Source organism: Bactrocera latifrons, unplaced genomic scaffold (assembly GCF_001853355.1).
Source record: "Bactrocera latifrons isolate USDA-ARS-PBARC rearing strain unplaced genomic scaffold, ASM185335v1 scaffold_34, whole genome shotgun sequence".
NCBI classification, from domain to species: Eukaryota; Metazoa; Arthropoda; class Insecta; order Diptera; family Tephritidae; genus Bactrocera; species Bactrocera latifrons.
Window position 1 is genome coordinate 1,406,603 of NW_017536979.1, and position 19,451 is coordinate 1,426,053.

The 19,451-nt window shown below is 36.3% G+C and overlaps 1 protein-coding gene and 6 non-coding genes across 7 annotated transcripts; 2 read left to right on the top strand and 5 right to left on the bottom strand.

The window, feature by feature from the left end:
• Positions 1-452: 452 nt before the first annotated feature.
• Trnac-gca lies at positions 453-524 on the bottom strand. Its single transcript has one exon. It is a non-coding gene; the product is annotated as a tRNA-Cys (tRNA).
• Positions 525-752: 228 nt separating this feature from the next.
• Positions 753-825, top strand: Trnaa-agc. The gene has a single exon. It is a non-coding gene; the product is annotated as a tRNA-Ala (tRNA).
• Positions 826-1,442: 617 nt separating this feature from the next.
• Positions 1,443-1,514, top strand: Trnap-ugg. The gene has a single exon. It is a non-coding gene; the product is annotated as a tRNA-Pro (tRNA).
• Positions 1,515-2,216: 702 nt separating this feature from the next.
• Trnac-gca lies at positions 2,217-2,288 on the bottom strand. Its single transcript has one exon. It is a non-coding gene; the product is annotated as a tRNA-Cys (tRNA).
• Positions 2,289-3,429: 1,141 nt separating this feature from the next.
• Trnac-gca lies at positions 3,430-3,501 on the bottom strand. The gene has a single exon. It is a non-coding gene; the product is annotated as a tRNA-Cys (tRNA).
• A 2,105-nt stretch (positions 3,502-5,606) lies between these two features.
• Trnac-gca lies at positions 5,607-5,678 on the bottom strand. The gene has a single exon. It is a non-coding gene; the product is annotated as a tRNA-Cys (tRNA).
• A 10,875-nt stretch (positions 5,679-16,553) lies between these two features.
• On the bottom strand, positions 16,554-16,892 carry LOC108971302 (the record flags this gene model as incomplete). Its single annotated transcript, XM_018937267.1, has 1 exon — positions 16,554-16,892. A coding segment is annotated over one exon (339 nt), but the record flags the coding sequence as incomplete, so codon positions are not given.
• Positions 16,893-19,451: the final 2,559 nt, after the last annotated feature.

Consider the following 19,451-nt stretch of genomic DNA (forward strand, 5'->3'; position numbering starts at 1 on the left):
TTTTATAAAATAGGACTTATCGAATTTCTATCTTAAAAAATTTTCAAATATGATTCCAAAATCGGAAAAATTTAAGAAATCACTAGTTATTTCTCACACGACTTATCGAAAGCACATCGAAACTTTTGAACTCAGCCATCCATTAGGGACTATGGACTATATAATCTAATGTACACTTATTAAGACAGCTAACAGATATATATCGTTAATAGGTATATATAGCATGTATTTATATACATATTAGCGTGTCATACTTGGATTTACTATACTTAGATTACACATATTCACTATCTTTATCCGTCAGCATTACGTGTTCGTTTCCTACTGCTGGATTCATATAACATCCGATCATATGCAATTGTGCACAAATTTATTTATTTTATATTTACGTAAAATTAAAAAAAAAAATCAGTTGTAAAATATAAAATTAATAGGCCAAAAAAAAACAATTAAGGGGACACCCGGGTTTGAACCGGGGACCTCTCGATCTGCAGTCGAATGCTCTACCACTGAGCTATATCCCCACACAATACCATTTGAGTTTAAGAGGCACTAAAGCGAAATTAGATATATGTAGTTGGTTGTAGCAATTCCAATACGTACGTATGTATATGAGAAAATAAACCAAGCAAAACCAGCCATATACTATATTTCTAAAATACGTTTGTAGGTAGTGTTTCTTCTATAAGAATCAACAATTCAACGCAGGTGGGCTTTAGTATTATAGTGCATTTGGCCCAAATGTGTTTGGTGGGGATGTAGCTCAGATGGTAGAGCGCTCGCTTAGCATGTGAGAGGTACGGGGATCGATGCCCCGCATCTCCAAATAGTCACTTTTTTTTTTTTGTAATATTTATTTTCTTTAGGAATTACGAATATTTTGGACTGGCTTGTTTTACACATCTTTCCAAAATACGTATGTTATTTCAAAAATTAAAATGAAACTGCTAATAATTTGTGACAACATATAATAAATATAATTTTGTTCCGTCATTCTAATTCTTACATTCAGGCAATGTTTTCTCTTAATAGGTTTGAAAACTGTTCATGGATTTTTGGGTGGGTTTGATTCTTCGTTGTTTGGTTTTCTAGTTACTTACACAAAGTAAGAGCATAAGTTTAATGATATGCTCAAATGTTTTCTCTGAGGCAAAAATACTGAAACAAAATATTTACATTTGAAAGTTCAGCTTTTAAATTTGATCAGAATCTTCAATTTGTTCTGAAACTGCAGGTATTTTGAACTCGTCCTTCCTTATCCGCAAAATAAGTAAGAGCATATCAATGTTGGCATTTAATGTACCCAAATATGTTTGTCTACAAATGGTAACATATGTACATATAAACTGAATAGCTCATTATGTAGGATATGCTAAATTTTGCTAATGGTGAAATACCCACGTGTGGTGCTAAATAGTACAATTTTGAGTAAAATTTTGTGCGGCTCAATGGTCTAGGGGTATGATTCTCGCTTTGGGTGCGAGAGGTCCCGGGTTCAAATCCCGGTTGAGCCCAGTAGACTTTTTTATTTTCCTTTCACAGTTTTTTTAAACTTATTAATTAAAAAAAAGCTTGAATAAATATTTCCAATGTAAATTATAAGTATGCTAAGCTTAATATATTATTAGTAAATCGTATAATTTCCGTTAACAAGTACTCCAAAAGATATATTAAGTGCAACCATTGAGAGAGTAGCATAGCGAAAAAAGACAAATCTGATGGTGGAATTTTTTAATTCTTCTCCTTAACTAGCGTATACACCTCTTACTCGTTTATAGCCGAGTTATATTTTTCTTTTTTTTAACGTGGCGGGTGCCAAACTCAGCTCACAACCCTGCGGAGGGGATCTTTCGCCTTCTCACTTTAGCTCGCCTTCAAACGGATGTTCTCTTGCTACCCAGATGATACTTGGACTAGGACCGGAAGTTGTGAGCTGCTTAAGTCATATGTAAAAGAATCGTTTCCGCCCACTACAAAGTGAATGGCAATCAGAGAATTTCCCTCACTTGCGTGAACTCCATGCTCCAACAACTTATGAAATAATAAAATAGAAACATATAATAATAATATGAGAAATAATTTCATATTTCACAATACTTCGTTTACCAATAAACCGTATATGATATGATGAAACTGAATTAAAAAGGTTTAAATAATAATTTGCAGCCAAATTTTGAATTTGAAAATATTCTAAAAAAGTAAAAAAAAGGTTATTAAGGGGACACCCGGGTTTGAACCGGGGACCTCTCGATCTGCAGTCGAATGCTCTACCACTGAGCTATATCCCCAATTGGGGCTTCTCCGTCAAAATGCACACAAAACAATTTCCTATTGGGGATAAATGACTGAGCTGTCACTGTACCCTACATACAGTGGCGCTTCACTGTGTATGTGAGGCAAGAACAATTCTAACTACCTTCTTGCTGTTCTTCATTATTTTATTGGTCTACTAAAGTCATTTGCAAGTTTTAATAGGTTGTATCGCAACACGAAAAATCATATACACTTTAATTCTGAAATCGTTTGACAAAGATTAAACATTTATTTACGATTTGCCATCAACGGATGACAATAATTCACGTTTTCCTATTATAAAGGGTTGGAGTTAGTATGTAATTTGAAATTCTGTAATTTTTATACAAAGGTTCTTGCGTGTATGTAATCATTCTTTCTTTGTCAATAAAATACAATTACTATTGGCAAACTGTTGGGCTTGCACTCAGACATTTACTTGTTGATTTAGCTATTAATTAATGATCATAACGGCGATGACAGAGTTCAGAAAATCTTTGAATGCTTAGTGGTATTGAAAATGAATGAAACACTAGATTGTTTGCCTACGGTTAAACTTTATTGAAGTTTAAAATCGACAATTTCAAAAAGACGATCAAACGGTCGAATATCGTGGCAAAAGTGAGCCGAGCCGAAAAACCACGTCAAAGCAGGTCAAAAATCAAGCTTATGTCAACAGTTTTCTTCGATTATCGAGGTGTGGTACACTCCGAGTTCTCTCCGGCTAGGCAAACTGTCAATAGAAATACTTTTTGAGTTTTGTGGGTAGTTTTCGTCAAGCTTTTCGTGCAAGAGCCGTAATTATGGGCCGACAACTATTGGTTTTTGCACCACGATAATCCACCGTCGCATATTGTATTGATTCTTCGTGAGCTCAAACTCAAACGACCGCTTTGGGGAAGCCGTTTTGAAACAATTGAGTACATTAAACTTGAATATTTCGTTCTGCTTCGGGATATACTTTTATTATTAAACATTAGTCATAATCATGAGAAATAATTAAATATTTCACAACACTTTGCTTACCAATCAGCCATATGTGATATGATGGAATTGAATTAAAAGCATTTAAATAATAATTTACAGCCAAATTTTGAATTTCAAAATATTCTAAAAAAAAACAAAAAAAAGTTATTAAGGGGACACCCGGGTTTGAACCGGGGACCTCTCGATCTGCAGTCGAATGCTCTACCACTGAGCTATATCCCCATATTAAATATTTTCGCCAAAACGGTATTTCAATATGCACTGCTTGTACGTGTAGAATATTCTATTTCATTCAGTTGGGTTTATTCTGCTTTTGCTTTTGTCTTTTCTTTCTTTTGAATTTGTATTTGAAAACGGTTCAGCTTGTGGTGAGAATGAAGTCATTAACATTTCCTCTGAACAGAGATATAACAGATCTGTTTTATGTTAACAGCCTTTCTCTTTAGAATTCCGAAGCACCGTTGTTGGTAATAAATTTAGGCACTATGATGTTCTTTAAATTAATTAAGGGAATATGTGGGTTCCATCAGATAAAAAACAGTCTTTTTTCAAAAATTTTTTTCTCATATAGAAATGAAATATTTGAGTACATTTTTTTGTTGTTACAAACATACCCTATTAACAAAGAAATTCTGAAAAAATATATATATTTTAAACTCGGCCATTGCGAAGCCACTTCCGGTGACCCCTTGGAAAAAAGCTAAGTTCGCGTAACACAACTCCTTACAGGATCATCTAAAGTGAACCGCTTATCAACTAAAATTATTATTAGTATCGTAGTTTTGAAGAAATGTTTTAAGCAGACATAATCCTTTCTACCCATCCCGCATTAAACAAATTTCATAAATTATACTCATCCCACCAGGGCTACGTTCGAACAGGCCGAAATAACACACCTTTCGCTTTGTATAATATAATCAGGATTTTTTAAAACGATTTCTTTGGTAATAAATATGTTGCATTAATTTTGTCCTTTGCTTGGACTAAAAAAGTTGAGTGATATTTTCTCTATTTTTTTTAGGTTAGTTTGTTCTTTCCTTTAATGTCGTCTTCTAAGCGGAAAAAACATTTTCTACCCTTTTCAAAACGCAAGGGTGAGAGTTGCCTAGTAGAGGTTTATTTATAATTTTTAATGTTTTATAAATGAGGTTCGCTAAATAACGGGTGATCCAAATAGAGGTACTTTCTTCAATTGTCTATTTTTGACTGATCATCCGCGAGTATTTCAAGTATTTTTTTCAATATTGGACTTACGCCTGAACGTAAGCGTTGTTCAACTTTATTAAGCAAATTCACGTTCTGTAAAGAATATGTTTAGCGCGCTTCGTTATTCTTATGCTCAGCATAATTGGCTAGTAAGAGTACTACTCGCAACACCATCACCCATTTTGAGACCTAGTATTCATTATTGGATAATATTCGGCCGAATACACATAGACCACGTCCAGCATGCAGTGTAGAAAATATACCAGCCGTATCTGAGAGTATAAACGAAGGCCGTGAAGGGTCGCTCCGGTGCCGTTCGCAACAACTCGAATTGACGTATGAAACGACTTGGCGCATTTTACGTCGAGATTGTAAATTGAAAGCGAAAGTTCCAAGACGATCCATCGTTTTCGTATCTAAAAAATTGTCGAATTTCGAACGAAAAGTAACCTGAAGATATTGAAGAGCTAATTGCAGAAAAAATACCGTTTTTGTGTGACTTGTAAGCCGGTGGTATCACCTGGCCATGTTGGTTCAAAAATGATGCCGGTGAGAACGTCAATGTCAATAGCGACCGTTATCGCGCCATGATGGCCGACTATTTAATGCTTGAAATTAAAGCTCGTGATCCCGGCGACATTTGGTTCCAACAAGACGGCTTCCCACACATCGCTTCAATCAATGGCTTTATTGAGGGAACACTTTGTTGAGCAGATAATTTCGGCTGGTCTATTGGCCACCAAGATTATATAATATAATATCACATGGTAATGTCAAAAGTTTAAGTCGACACTCCCGGATGGACCATCTAAGACATAGCCGCGGTCAACATTTGAAAGAGATAATCTTCAAAAAATAAACGCCAATGATAAGAAGCATTTCCCATAAAATCCGTTTCTGTCTTCTTCATGAAAAATGTAGCTTTTCTAGACTATGTAATTTTACACTTTCATTACCTTTTAAGTACCTAAAATTAATATTTATCCTTTTGTTATTATTACATTTATAACATTTATATACATTTACTTTTATATTTATAATAATTACAATAATGAAATAGCAAGTAGAGAATTTGATCCTTATGTTCTAAGTATATGAGCTGTCAAGCAAAAAACTTAATTAGGGGACACCCGGGTTTGAACCGGGGACCTCTCGATCTGCAGTCGAATGCTCTACCACTGAGCTATATCCCCACATATTTAATATTCCCCCAATAAATTTAAGTTATATAATGTAACCGTTGTTATCAAGCTATCTTTTTACCCTCTTCCTGTCACCCGTTCGAAAAGCATCTTAAAAAGCAATACAATTGATGTATGTATGTCTTATCAACATCAAGATAATTGTAATTGGTTGGTAGTGGAATTTTTAACTTAAAGTTTATGTAAGCTTTAATATGAGTTCTGTCTCTCTAGTACAATTATTTAATCAAACAGACAAACATATTTCTGCAGAGTGTTATATAAAATAAGAAAATTTCACTTCTGTCACAGAAAATTAATCAACCTTCAACACATGCACATCCACGCGTCCACACATCCTTTTACTAGGAGTGGAACCAAAAAATTCAATGCACCAAATGACGTTCGCTTCTTCTTCCACAAAATCTTAGCATGCAAATGGTCGTCATATTTCATGGCGATTGCTGGGAAGTCATATATTTTAATCAAATCAAGCATATTTTCGCCAAATCTGCTTGGCAATATTCTCATTTCACTTTTTGCGATTTACAAAGAACTGAAGAATGAGCTTCGCGCGTCTTTTGAATTTCACTGCTTCAGAAATCTCTCTTTGTTTATTAATACTGCGTCATTCTTGGGCGAGCGTGTGCGCTAAGCTTGTTTTCTGCGGGACACTTTACTTTTATGTCGCTGCGTATTTATCTGTGCATGGGTTTACGTCCGCCCTTTCTCAGCTCCCGCTCAAGCTAAAAGAGAAACTTCCTCGTATCACTTACAACAATATTGACAAGCGCTGCGAAACAATTGCACTTCTGCACAGAGCTGGAGAGATGTGAGGCGGAGAAGGAAAGCCACAAATGTAGCAGTTGCAGTTTGGAAAAGAATGACTGAAAGTTCGTATATTCAATGTCAAAATGAAAATGCAGCAAAGCCGCGCTAGAAGTTTCTGGCAAAGTCACGGGTGTCAGACACGAAGATTTGCATGCATTCGTATTCGTATATGAAAAATTCTGTGTTTGTGGGTGTGTGTGTGCCTTTAACTCGGAAAAGACGCTTCAATTTTCGTGAGGATCAAGTTTGCCATAAAACTTTACTACTACTTGCAGGCTGAGAGCATTTGATTATAGGCAAAAAAAAAAAAAAATTGAATGAAATAAAATTGTATCAACGCAAACTGAATTTGGCGACCTGAAATACAAGTGAAACCTGGGAGGTGCACGATAATGCTGTAGATACTTAAACACAAAACCACGATTCAGTTTGGGGAATCTTTACTTTGAGCATAATTCAGAGCGACAGCACTGAGGTCGCTCAAAACACATGACAAATTATAAATACATACAGGGTTTGTCCGGAAACTAATGTGACTGAGTCGATTTAAAAAAATTTATTGAACCAATCGTTTCTTTAAAAGCTTTCAAAATAGGCTCACAGAAGGCATTCTTCGGAATAGCTTTGAGAACCGAATTGCATTCCGGTCTTTTCAGGCAAGGAAACAAAAAAAGTCCGAGGAGTCACATCTGTGATGTAGGGCAGCTGCAGAAGCGTTAGGATGCCGGACTTGGCTAGATAGCTGTTCACAAGAAAGGTGGGGTGAGCCGGGGCGTTGTCGTGATGTGACTTCCAATCGGCTGCGATGTCACGTCGGATTCGATTGATCCTTCATTTGGGTCTGTTGAGGACTTCCACGTAAAACGGTTTGTCCAAGAGGAACAAATTCATGGTGGTGTGAAAAACGACAATGAGCATCGTTTTCACTTTGGACTCATCAAGAAGAGGTCCTTGGCCCTCCAGAAATGCCTGGTGCCACTGAGACATACCGCTTCTTGCTAAAGCAACATCTGGGTAAGCCTCAAACGTCTCTGTCGCAGATTTACCGAGTTTCACACAGAATTTAATCGCGTACCTTTGCTCTAACGAATGAATTTTTGAGATGCAAATTATATACTTTCATAAAACAAAATGGACAGACACTTAAAGTAACTTAAAGTTTGCAGGATCGTCCTTTTAAATCATAAAAGTGAGCTTAAAAAATAACATAATAGAACCATGAAAAATAAATAAAATCTCAATTATGCGTGTCAGCCTGTATAAATACACCTCTACCCTCCATTTATAATACCCTACCGAAGGCACTCTTAATGCTACACACATACTTGTTCACCAAAAAAAAAAAAAAATAAAATAAAAAATAGAAAAAAGGTACGAAATAGTCGAAATAACGAAACGCTAGCCCTTGAGCCGTCTAATAGTTAACGTGAAAATTCACTCCACTAAGCAGGATTATTACCGCAAATGAGCATCGCACAACAACCTGAGCGCCGACAGACAAGTAAGCAAATTACACCAAGCCGTTGGCCCAAACACGTAGCCCGCGTAGCCAAGGATATCCTTGCAAGCATCAAAATATGTTACTTGCAGTCAACTCAAGCGAACTAACGACACGTACGACTTACACTCAGACATGGTCGTTTACCAAAAAGTGACAAGTCAACCGACCATCAAGTCAAAATGCTCGTAACACGACCAAGACGCATTAGTTACGGAGACGAGCGCCAGCGACAGGCGTCGAGCACAGCAAGGTGTCACATTATGAAAGGAGCCAGGAAATTCCAAATTTATAGCTACCTCTCTTGACTACTTTTGTGCGGCAGTCGCTGGGGTGTGGGGTGCCAAGCAGCTAGACAATTGCGTGTAATTTATAAATTAACTAAAATGTAGGTATTGAGGTAGTGTCAACTAACAAACACCCGTAAATAAGTATTTTTCTAGTTTTTGTTGCTGTTATAACAGTTTAGTAATATGCAATGCCTTCCATGTGACAAACTCTCAACTAAGTGATCCCTGTGTGTGTGTGAGAGAGAGACAAAATCTCGTTGCTTTACCGTTGTGGTAGATGAGGCAGAAATGAAAAATATTCGCATGAAACTTTTCTAAAACGTATAAATATTCGAAATGCTTTATTCGATTATGACTAACTTAATTCTCGTCGTCTACGTCGTCATCTCTTCGTGCTACGACAATTTCTGGCAAACGATCCGTCACTAAAGTCTTCAGCACAGCAATCTATTAATTAAAAGGATTTCTGTAGGGGGTGTGGTGCTGTTGGCAAGGATTTGTCGTGATAGCTCGAGACGGTAAGCCAGATATAATGCGATATGAGTGCGTTTGTGTTGCTGTTGATGTTATTTTAAATGTTTCAAACTATAATTGGCAGCTATGAATAGAACCAGTTGTTGTTAATTTTAAAGCAATTTGAAACGTATCCTGATGTGTATTAATCGCTTGTGAATTGGAATTTTTGAAATCATAAAATGCAAGTGAAATAATATATATTTAAGCTTGACCATTCCAAACTTCGCTAAAGAAAAAATTCTAATTATTTATTTCAAGTTTACTTATTACTGTCTGAAAGGATTAGATGTGATGCTTATACCAAATAACGCTATTTGCTTAGTTTTATACTAAAATCAAATACCAGGTTGTTCAATAAGTCTTGTCGTTCGATAAGAGAGGGCGTTGCTACTAGCCCAAATTTTTTTTTAAACGTGGTCGTACAAGCCGTGAAGACAAGCCACGTGAAGAACGTCCAAAAGCGCATCAACACCATAGCCAAAATTCAGGTTATGGTTTTGGAAGATCTACACATCTCATTAGGCAGTGTGAGCCATATCTTAAGTGATATTTTGGCTTTTAAAAAGCCGTGTGCACAATGGGTGCCGCATTCGCTAACAACGGAACAAAAACATATTCGTATGCGACTTCCTCAGCAACATTTGTGGCGTTTTAAAAAGGATTAAGTGGATTTTGTGCATCAATCACTATGAATAAGATTTGTGTATATCGCCATAATCCTGCATCAAAACAAAAGGCTAAAGAATGGTGTGAAAGTGATTATTCGGCTAAACGAGTTCGTGTCCGGAAATCGGCATTTTGCTTGTGGATTACTTACAAGCTGGCAAAACAATTAATTCTGGATATTATTACCACCTTTTGGATCAGTTAAAGGAAAATACTCATGAAAAAAGAACCGCTTTGCAGAAGAAAGAAACCTTTTTCATCAGGACAATGCACAGTGTGACAAGGGCGTTTTGACAATGGCTAAAATCCATGAACTAAAGTTCAAATTGTTGGAGCATCCACCGTAGCCACCCGATTTGGCCCCCAGGGACTTCTATTTGTTTCCAAAACCCAAAAAATGTATGCGTGGCAAGCGTTTTTCTTCAATTGAAGAGGTCATAATTGAGTTTATTTTGCAGACCTTCCGGACTCTCACTTCAGGGATGGGATCCACAGATTGGAGGATCGTTGGAGCAAGTGTAATAATGTTCAGGGCGATTATACTGAATAATAAAGTGTAAATTGAATCATAAAATTGTATTTTTCGTATCAAACGACAAAACTTATTGAACAATCTGGTAAGTCTAATATATTGTCTATTCCCAAAGGTTTACTTTTTTGCAAACAGTTTTGCTCAACGACTTATTAGATGATTTTTATTCACCAAATTTGGTACATAATATTCCCATGGCGTTATCTTAATTGGTTGGTAGTTGAATTTCTTTGAAAACTATTCCCAATATTTAATATTAAAAAATGTTTCGATATAAAACTTCACATCTCCGAAGAGGGGTGAATCCCTTTTTCTTAACATTATGTTAAACCAAATATTAGGATCACAGTCCTTTCTTATACAACTTATGCTTGTTAATTCGATTAATTAAAAATTACTAAAAACGCCATAAGTTTAATCATTTGTCTTGGATGTACTCTCCCAATGCTATTTAGTAGATTTATGGTTTTTCGCTTGGTAAAAAAATTCAAAATCTAAATAAATAAGCTTATAACGCATGTGTATGGGCCCGTTTGTACTTCTGCTCGGGTATTTCCACACCCACATGCAATAATAAATGCCAAATTTCAAATGAAATGTTCATGCAAAGCAAGCAGAGATCAAAATATTTGGAGGGAAGACGACCGACTGAGAGTTGACAGGGTACATGTCCCACAGGGGGGAATACTTCGAGTCACAAATGCAACTGCCACAAGCACAAACGCGATAGTTGTAAACACAGCACTACATGCACACAGACACACAAACCCATACAACAGAAAGCTGTTGATATTTTGTAATTGGCAAGGCAATTGTGGTAACCAAATAGTTGTGCACAGTCTGTTTTCGACACACACATACGTGGGTGCCCTCAACATCCTCAACACCCTCAACAAACACATATGCAATGGCGGAAGTATGTAAGTGCTCGTGTGTGTGTGTTTTATGAAAATTTATGATTTTAGGTGTAGAATAATGTCAGAGTTTTAATGAGTTGCGTAAAACCATAAAAAGGCAGCGCCTTTCGCTTCGCCATTTCGCCCAAATGAGAGTGCAACAAATGCGAGCTGTGAAATTAGCAAAATAATGAGGTCATTACAAAGTTTGGACGTTGGGGAATGCGATGGTAATGAGAGAGGCAGTGCTAAACAAGAATTTTAATGGTTTCCACCGCAAAAAGTGCCCCCAACTAGGAGTGAGGCTTATTAGAAAGCTGATAAGTGGAGTCACTACGAACTGATTTCACTGTTTCTTTCCACCATTTCCCCGTTACTTTTTTTTATCTAACTTATGGCACGCGTATTTTGCTTTCTTTTTTATTCCATCTAATGGTTTTTGCTTAGTTCATTCACAATGATGAATATTCTTTCACGCCTGCACAGGCCTACACACACATATCACAATATGTGTGCAATTATAAAAATAAACAAAAAAAATTAAAAAAAAAAAAAATAAAAACACTTTCATATTCGGGTTTGTACAATGTTTTCGGACATTTCATGTGTTAATTACGCAGCAGAAATGTTTTCGCCTTAGGCGCATGCTGATATAATTATCATTTTGCTCATCCCTTTTTTCGCCACAGTTTTTCATTAGCGTAATTTAGGCGTTTTAATGGACTTTACGTGCGTTACAGACATAAATATCGTTTCATGCGAGCAAATACATATGTATGTACATGCGTGCGTTTCTGAAAGTCATACATGCATACCTATAGTACAGGCGGTCACACACATCCAAACAGGCGCACAAGCGTTTCTTGCAGATATCTGCATATCCAATTAACTCAGAAATAAAGTAAAATATTACATAAAAATAAATGAAATTAAATTTAAACATTGAGTTCCGATTGGAGATTTGTTAATATGAGGATTTTAAGCCTAAAATACTCCGATTTAATCAAACAAATTAATCTAATCATTCTTTAGCTTTAGAGTCTAAGGACTAAGACTCTAAAAAATGGATGTTTCAGATCATTAAAAGATTAAATGGGTTTCACGGCTTAAGAAAAAATATTTTTTACTGTTTTCTTTAATTCTATAACATCTCTAGAATATTGTCTTGAATTCTCAAGTTGGTCGCGTAATAGTTTTTCAGATAAAAGGTACGCGCTTGAGGTCAACTACACGCGTTTTTCTGGAAATCGTGTTTTCAAAGTCGGTGGTCAAGATTTCTGTCGAATTATTCAACCGATCTTAGTGAAATCTTACACAGGTCTTCGAGGTATAATTTATAAAGTTGAAGAAAGGATTTTTTGTTTCATTCCAATTATTTAAAATAAGTCGAGAAATGTTCATCGAAATTTGGATTTTGTTGTAAAAACGTCTGCCAAAAATAATATTTTCTCCTATTTGTGTTTTTGTTGATATTTTATTCTTTACTCTTATTAACATTGATGATCTTATAAGGAGTTCTGCTGTCAACACCTCGTTTCCGAGGGACTACTGCAAAGGTCGTCGTAATGGCCGCGTTTTCAATTAATTCTTTAGAAATTTAAAAAAAAAAATGCTTGTAAAATATCTATATTTAATTATTTATTTATAAATGTGAAAAAAATAATAAAATTATTTAATTACACGAAAAATATCTATATTTAATAATAAAATATGTAACCTGTAACCCTTTAACGAAACATTTTATAAGAAAATATTGCACTTTAATTTTAATTCAGTTACAATTTACAATTTTTACAGATCTCTCTAATGCCTACCATTTGCGGCAGTATTCAGCGTTCGGTTCTAGCCGAGCTTATAGCTTCCGTTATATTTTCTATATATTATTGTTGCTTTAAAATTTGCCTCGGGTATCATATCTCACAAATGGCTTATCATGGTACCTCATTAATACCGAATATTTATGTGCGTGTAGAGCGGAGGGCCGAGGTATAAATTTGTCTTATCAGCCAAAATGTCGGCTCAATTATGTAAGCAATATTTTAAAGTGGAGTCACCTGTCGAAAAACGCTCCCATAAATTGCACAGTCGAATAATAAATTCAAAGGATTTATTGTTGTATTTTCACAGTAAGCTCCGAGCAATATTCAAGACAAATACACACATACACGCTCTTTTCATTACTCAATAACGGTTGCTGTAAAAATGGTTGCCGTAGCTTTGACAATCGGCAAATAACTGCATGCGAATGGCTCGTCCCTTTCCGCTTGTAATCGGAGCAACTACTAAAGTCCAACAGTGCTGCCACATGTTTATGTAAGTGCGAGTGTGGCGAAAAGTGTGTGTTTCTTTGTGTTAAAGCCAAGATGTTGGCGAGTTTTGCGGAAGCTTCTGCTCTCGATATTTTTCTTCGGTGGAATTTCATGCAAATTTCATGTAATAATCCACACACACACATACACCCATACGCACATAACTGTATGTTAACATACGACACACGTTCGCCGCCACACTTTATGGGTCCTGCGGGTAAATATCTATTTTGCACATGCAGATGTGTGTCTGTGTGTGTGTGTCAACGGAGTAAACGTGGCAAACATGAGAAAACAAGAAAATATGTATGTATATAGACGTGTGCATATGTATGTGTATTATGCGCTGGCTTAGGAATTTGGTCGAGCTGGAGTCCTTCTTAGTTAGTCAGACAACTTGCTGATCCAGTGCCCGAGTCGTTACATATTTAAACACATGTGTGGTTACATTTGCATTCGAATATTAATACACACACATACATACACGTAACAAAGGCGTGTGGGCGATTTATGCGTGTTCATGCCGCTGCTTAACATGCACGTTCCATGTTCATGCCCTCTCCACCTTCCACTCTGCCACTGTCGCTCATCCCATCCAGTCAGTTGAGCGCTGCTACTCGGCTCTGTGCGTATGTGTGTGTTTGTAATGCCCCAGCATGTCGGATTCAGTCCCACTCTGCTCGGTTTATGAAATGTACTATTTTTTGTCTGATTTGAATGTAATTTTCTCTGTTACACTTTATATTGTATGCGCGTGTTTTGATGTCTGTGCGTGTGTGTGGCTGGGCTGTGAGCTCTTCACACACATGCATTTCGTATGAAAGCAGCTCTGGGCCTTATTTCTTCATATTTAGCGCTTTTTATTTGCGACCTTTCTTTTATCGTTTGGCCTTCTTTCACCCTGACGGATTCGGTGCTTTTTCTGATTTTTGTTAGCAGTTTTTGGTTGTACTACATTTTGCTTTTCAGCGGGGGTGTGTTATCTTTCGATTTCCATAAGTTAAATTTGTGTTTGCTCGTGTCTCGATTGTCGTCCAACCATGACGGGAATGTGATGTTTTGATTTATTTTTATTATGCTATCAGCTTTACTACGAACTACAGCAGTTTTAACAATTTAATTTTAATAAAATAACAATAAAATTCCGAAAAAAGGGAACATATTAATTTTGCCTTTTCATCACTGGAGTGCCAGCAGTTAATATGTTCGAATTAAAAATATCAGCTTGAAAGCCACTTGGTGCATATGTAATATGTTTGTTATCGTTTCGAAATCTTGTGTTCCAATAAGTTGTAGTAAGGCTTCTATAACACGAATTGAACGGTTGCAGGTAGTTAAAAGTGATGTTTTCTAAATCAAATGAGGAAAATTGTTTCAATGATTTGAAATAGTAATTTCATGTAATGACGAATTCGACGTAAAATTCAATCGGAGCCATATATTTTTATTATTCCTCGTAACGAAAATATTGGGTAGTCAAAAAAAATTCATTTCGTATTTTGTCAATAGCTGTCGTTGCAGTCGTATATCTCCAGTGCTACCAATCACATTGTGTCATATAGTATTGGAAAGGTCAGATTTTAAACGTTATTTAACCAAAAAAAAAAAGCTTTCCGTTCTGTTGGAGAGCACCTCGTTCTGGACGACCTATCGTTGAAAAAGTCGCTGAAATTATGGAAATCGCCAAGGAACTTAACGTTCATTATCAAACGGTTTTGCATCATTTAAAAAAGGCTGGCTACAAAATGAAGCTCGATGTTTGGGTACCATGTGAATTGTCTGTGAAAAATTTAATGAACCGAATTAACGTCTGCGATTCTTTGCTGAAAYGAAATGAAATCGAAGCATTTCTGAAGCAAATGGTAACAAGAGACGAAAAGTGGATCAAATACGACAATAATGTGCGAAAAAGATCATGGTCCAAGCGTGCTGAAGCTCAACAAATGGTCGCAAACCCAGGATTGTCGCCTCGTAAGGTTATGTTGTGTGTTTGGTGGGATTGGAAAGGAATCGTCCACTATGAAGCGCTCCAGTATGGTCGAACAATTGATTCTACATTTTACTATCAACAACTGATGAGATTGAAGCAAGCAATCATAAAAAAAACGGTCAGAACTGATGAACAGAAAGGTGTTCCATCAGGACAACTCTGGACCACACACATCTTTGATGACTCGGCAAAAACTGGGAGAGCTTGGCTGGGAAGTTTTGATGCATTCACCCTGACCCTGCACCATCGGACCACCATTTGTTTCGGTTAATGCAAAACTCCCTTAATGGAGTAAAGTTGACTTCAAGAGAAGCCTGCGAAAATTACTTGTCACAGTTTTTCGCCTACAAACCAGAAAAGTTTTACCCAATTAAAACAAAAAGTAAGAGAAAATTGAAAAATTACTTGCATGTTGCCACACGGCAAATTGTATATATATATTGAGCAATATTATAGAAAATTAAATATAATAATGCATCTTTATCAAAATTTTATTTTTTTAAAATAAATTCAAAAACAAAAAAAAAATTATTTTAATGAAAAAACCTAACTAAATCTAGTTTTTGTTATTAAACACATAATTTTCCGGAATTCTGGTTTCATGTCTCATTATCATCACAGCGAACAGAATTATTTTTTCGCTTTCTCTTTGTTTTCACTCGAATATTAGCACATCCACCTATAGCCGTTGCTAATTAAAATTTCAAAATAATTTTGTGCAAAAACAATTGCCAACACAGCGTTTGAACCTGCAAAGAGCCACAAAAGCCGAAGCCGCAGGATTGTGCGCCACACAGGAGCTCCAATAGGCGCGCACTCAGGGGAATACATACCATGTAAATAATAGAATTTTTATGCTGCGCTCAAAACAGCGGTAATTAGAAAAAATTGCACCGCAAAGTGTGCCGCGGCACGCAGCTCTTACGGCTTTTGTGCAACATGCATCGTGCAACGCGCAGAATGTTTGCCCTGCATTTGCTTGATTGGCGCTAAAGTCGCGCGGATGTTAGAAAGCCGCCAAAGCAAAAAGCAAGAATGCAACAATACACAACAACAATGCGCGGTTATTGTAACAAAAAGTCAGGAAATGAGAAAAGGAAAATAAAACTAATGTTTGCATAATTAGGCTCCCTTGGCGAGCCGTCGGAATTGGGTCACACGCACAGTGACGCTACTCGACATGCAACGTTGCTAATGCCACGGCGCTTTAATTAAAAAAAGGGGGCCAATTTTACAAATATTCGAATTTGCTTATTTTCGGAAGACTTTAAATAAATTCAACGAAGAAGAAGAAGAAGTGCAAGTTTTTCGATATTTATTTTTAACAGTTAACTAGTTTCTGATAATGTGAAACAATATTTAACACGACTTGATAATAGTGTCGTTGATCTCGTAGTGGCCGTAGACCGTGCTGAGCAGTGTGTAGATCGTGTTGGGCCAGTTCGTGAACTTCAGCATGCCGGTGTCGGGTGGCATGTGGATGTTTTTGAAGACATACGTGCCCACCGACAAGGGGCAGTCCAAGCTCATGTTGCCACCACTCTTGAAGAGCAGCTGACGTGCCATATTGTTGAAGACCCGTATGCGCTTCACATACTTCCAAAACTCACACGTCTTGTAGGTGGCGTTGTAGAGCGACTTCGGCGGCTCGATTTTGCCCAGCTGATTGCGTTTGGTTTTCAATTGGAGCAGTTGTAGGTGCCAGTATTTTCAGCTCGTAACAGTATTGTGGAGAGAAAGAAGTGAGATTTATCCTGCGAAAATGCTGAAAAAAGTATGTGTAATTAGAAGCCGATCACCTGCCACGAGTAGCCGATAAGCAAGCAACAGATGAAAAGACACAGCATCTTGCATTGTATTCGTTGGTCCATTTATTACGACGATACTATTGTATTATGGGATTTTTTCGTTGCTCCACTTTAGTCAATGCTCTTCAATGCCATTTGTCAGTAGTAACTTGTTGAAGTCATCGCCCACCTGCTACAGACAGTCAAGCCTCTTCGTTGGAATTCGTTGCTCTGCGAAATTACTTGCCCTAATGACTTTTAAATGACACGGCTGAGTTCATGAGTGGTTTACTAATTGTTCCCAATTGTTTTGTCATTTCAATAAAACAACAAGGACAATAAATAAAAATTATAAAAAATGTTTTAATTGTTTGGTTTACAACTCAATTGGGTTTATTTCCGAACACATTCGTCATTAATCAATTTACCGTAATTTTTTTTTCCATAAAAGTGATGCTCAATTCAGTTTACCTTAATGGGAGTTTTTAAATTTGAAACGCTCAATTCTGCCTTAACCTTAGAACTAAAAAGCTGTGGAGCGCAGAATCAGATGAAAAAATGTGAAAGGGAAAGCGAACCCCACATTTTAGGCAGAACCCTACCAAACTGAAGGATTAATCCATTTTGAACTTAAAGTATTTAAGAACGCAGTTATAAATATTTTGAAGGGACTTGCCACCTTTTTGTTTTTCTTAATTTAATACAAATGAATAAAAGGTATGAAAGCCATCAGGTATGTAGCATATTAACAAAAACATACATAAACGAACAAATATTGCAATAAAATACCCAATCAAAGAAGGCTAAAATTTAAATTTATTATTCAACACACTCGCCATGGCAAGCAACACAAATAACGTACAGCATGCATATTTTAATATATTTTAATGTGCTGCACGCCGATTAATTGCTTTGAACAAATACGAGTATTAATTATCTCGATGCGTGATTTTGTTTTTATTTTATTAATGCACAACACACAATTATTTTTTCGCTTCTCGCTAATTAATCACATAAATTGAAATTCACTGCAAAATGAAAGCGATAAAAAGTAATCCGGAGCAAAACGGCCACATGTCCGCTTGTCACGTTTACGAATGAGCCGAACGCTCTGTGCACACATTCCGTTTCAATCCATTTGATTGATAGATAGGCAATAAAATATTTATTAAATAATTGAAATTATTATTGGGCATTGTGGCGGAATGGCGATGCAGAGAACAAGCGAAGTGGCCATTTGTGCAGACAATAAATAATTGACTGCATCCACTCTTATTAAATGAAATGTTGAAAGGGAAATGGCCTGTTGGTTGTTGGGTATATATAACTATGTATATGGAAGGGGAAAGTTGGGGCCGGCTGAATAAAATTCCGTTAAGGTTATAATTTTGGTATAGCCAATATTTTCATATCAATGGAGTGAGCTGAAATTTAAATATAGTATTAGATATGATATTTAGAAATGCTTCAACATCAGGTATCGCTGTGGGAAGTTCATTTGTAAAAAATGATGACGAAAAAGCACTTAGAAATTATAATTAAATTCCACGGATAAATAATATTTCCAAGAATGTTTTTTGCTAAGTTGGTAGAACAGTCTTTAATTATTATGCCAAAAACGAGCGCGTTCACAGCAGAGAGATGGGTAGAGAGCTCGTCAATTCTCGCCATCTCGTTCGAATAATTTTGGTGGATATTTTGGGTATGAAGCGCGTTCTAACTCGACTCGTCTCGATAAAGCAGAATCTTTTTCAAAAAGATTGCCGTAAACAGGTATCTTTTGACATGCGTGATCTTGCGAATGCAAACAAGTCAACACATACGCATTTGAATGGAACCCATTTTCAGTCGATCGTAGAGATAATTAAACATTTTACGTTTTATTTACAATTTCCGGATATTTTTTTGACACAATCTAAATAAAACAATTAAGATTAATATTGATAATTTTTGGATGATTGCTTAACTATCGCTATTAATAATAGAAAGATTATCAAATACATTCTGTTTTTTCTTTTCATGCGTTTTTTGCATTTTCTAAGAAAATTTACCATAGTAAAGTATATATTTTTTATATCACCAGAAAGTAGAGATTTCTGAAAACATAAGACAGGTAGTTGGTAGGAGGGTGGCCTTGTTGTACTTCGGGCTCAATAAACACCAGTTGTGCCATTTTGATGCACTAGTCGTGGACTTTTTTATTATTGCTATCACGTTTCATCTTGTCGTTCAAACCATTTTGTGGTTTCGATGAAGCTACTAGTATCCGTTATGCTTGTTGTAGACATCCATTCACGGTTTGGTGCTTGATGCATTCCAAGTGTTCTGTGTCGGATCTGCGATAAGGCTGGGCATGCACAGAGAAAGTGGAAAATTGTTTTCTTTTTCCTACTAGTTCGCAGTCTCGGCAGATGTTGTTGTAGAGCATACCCATTTTGGAGTTATATTACATTTTGTTATATTTTTCCAT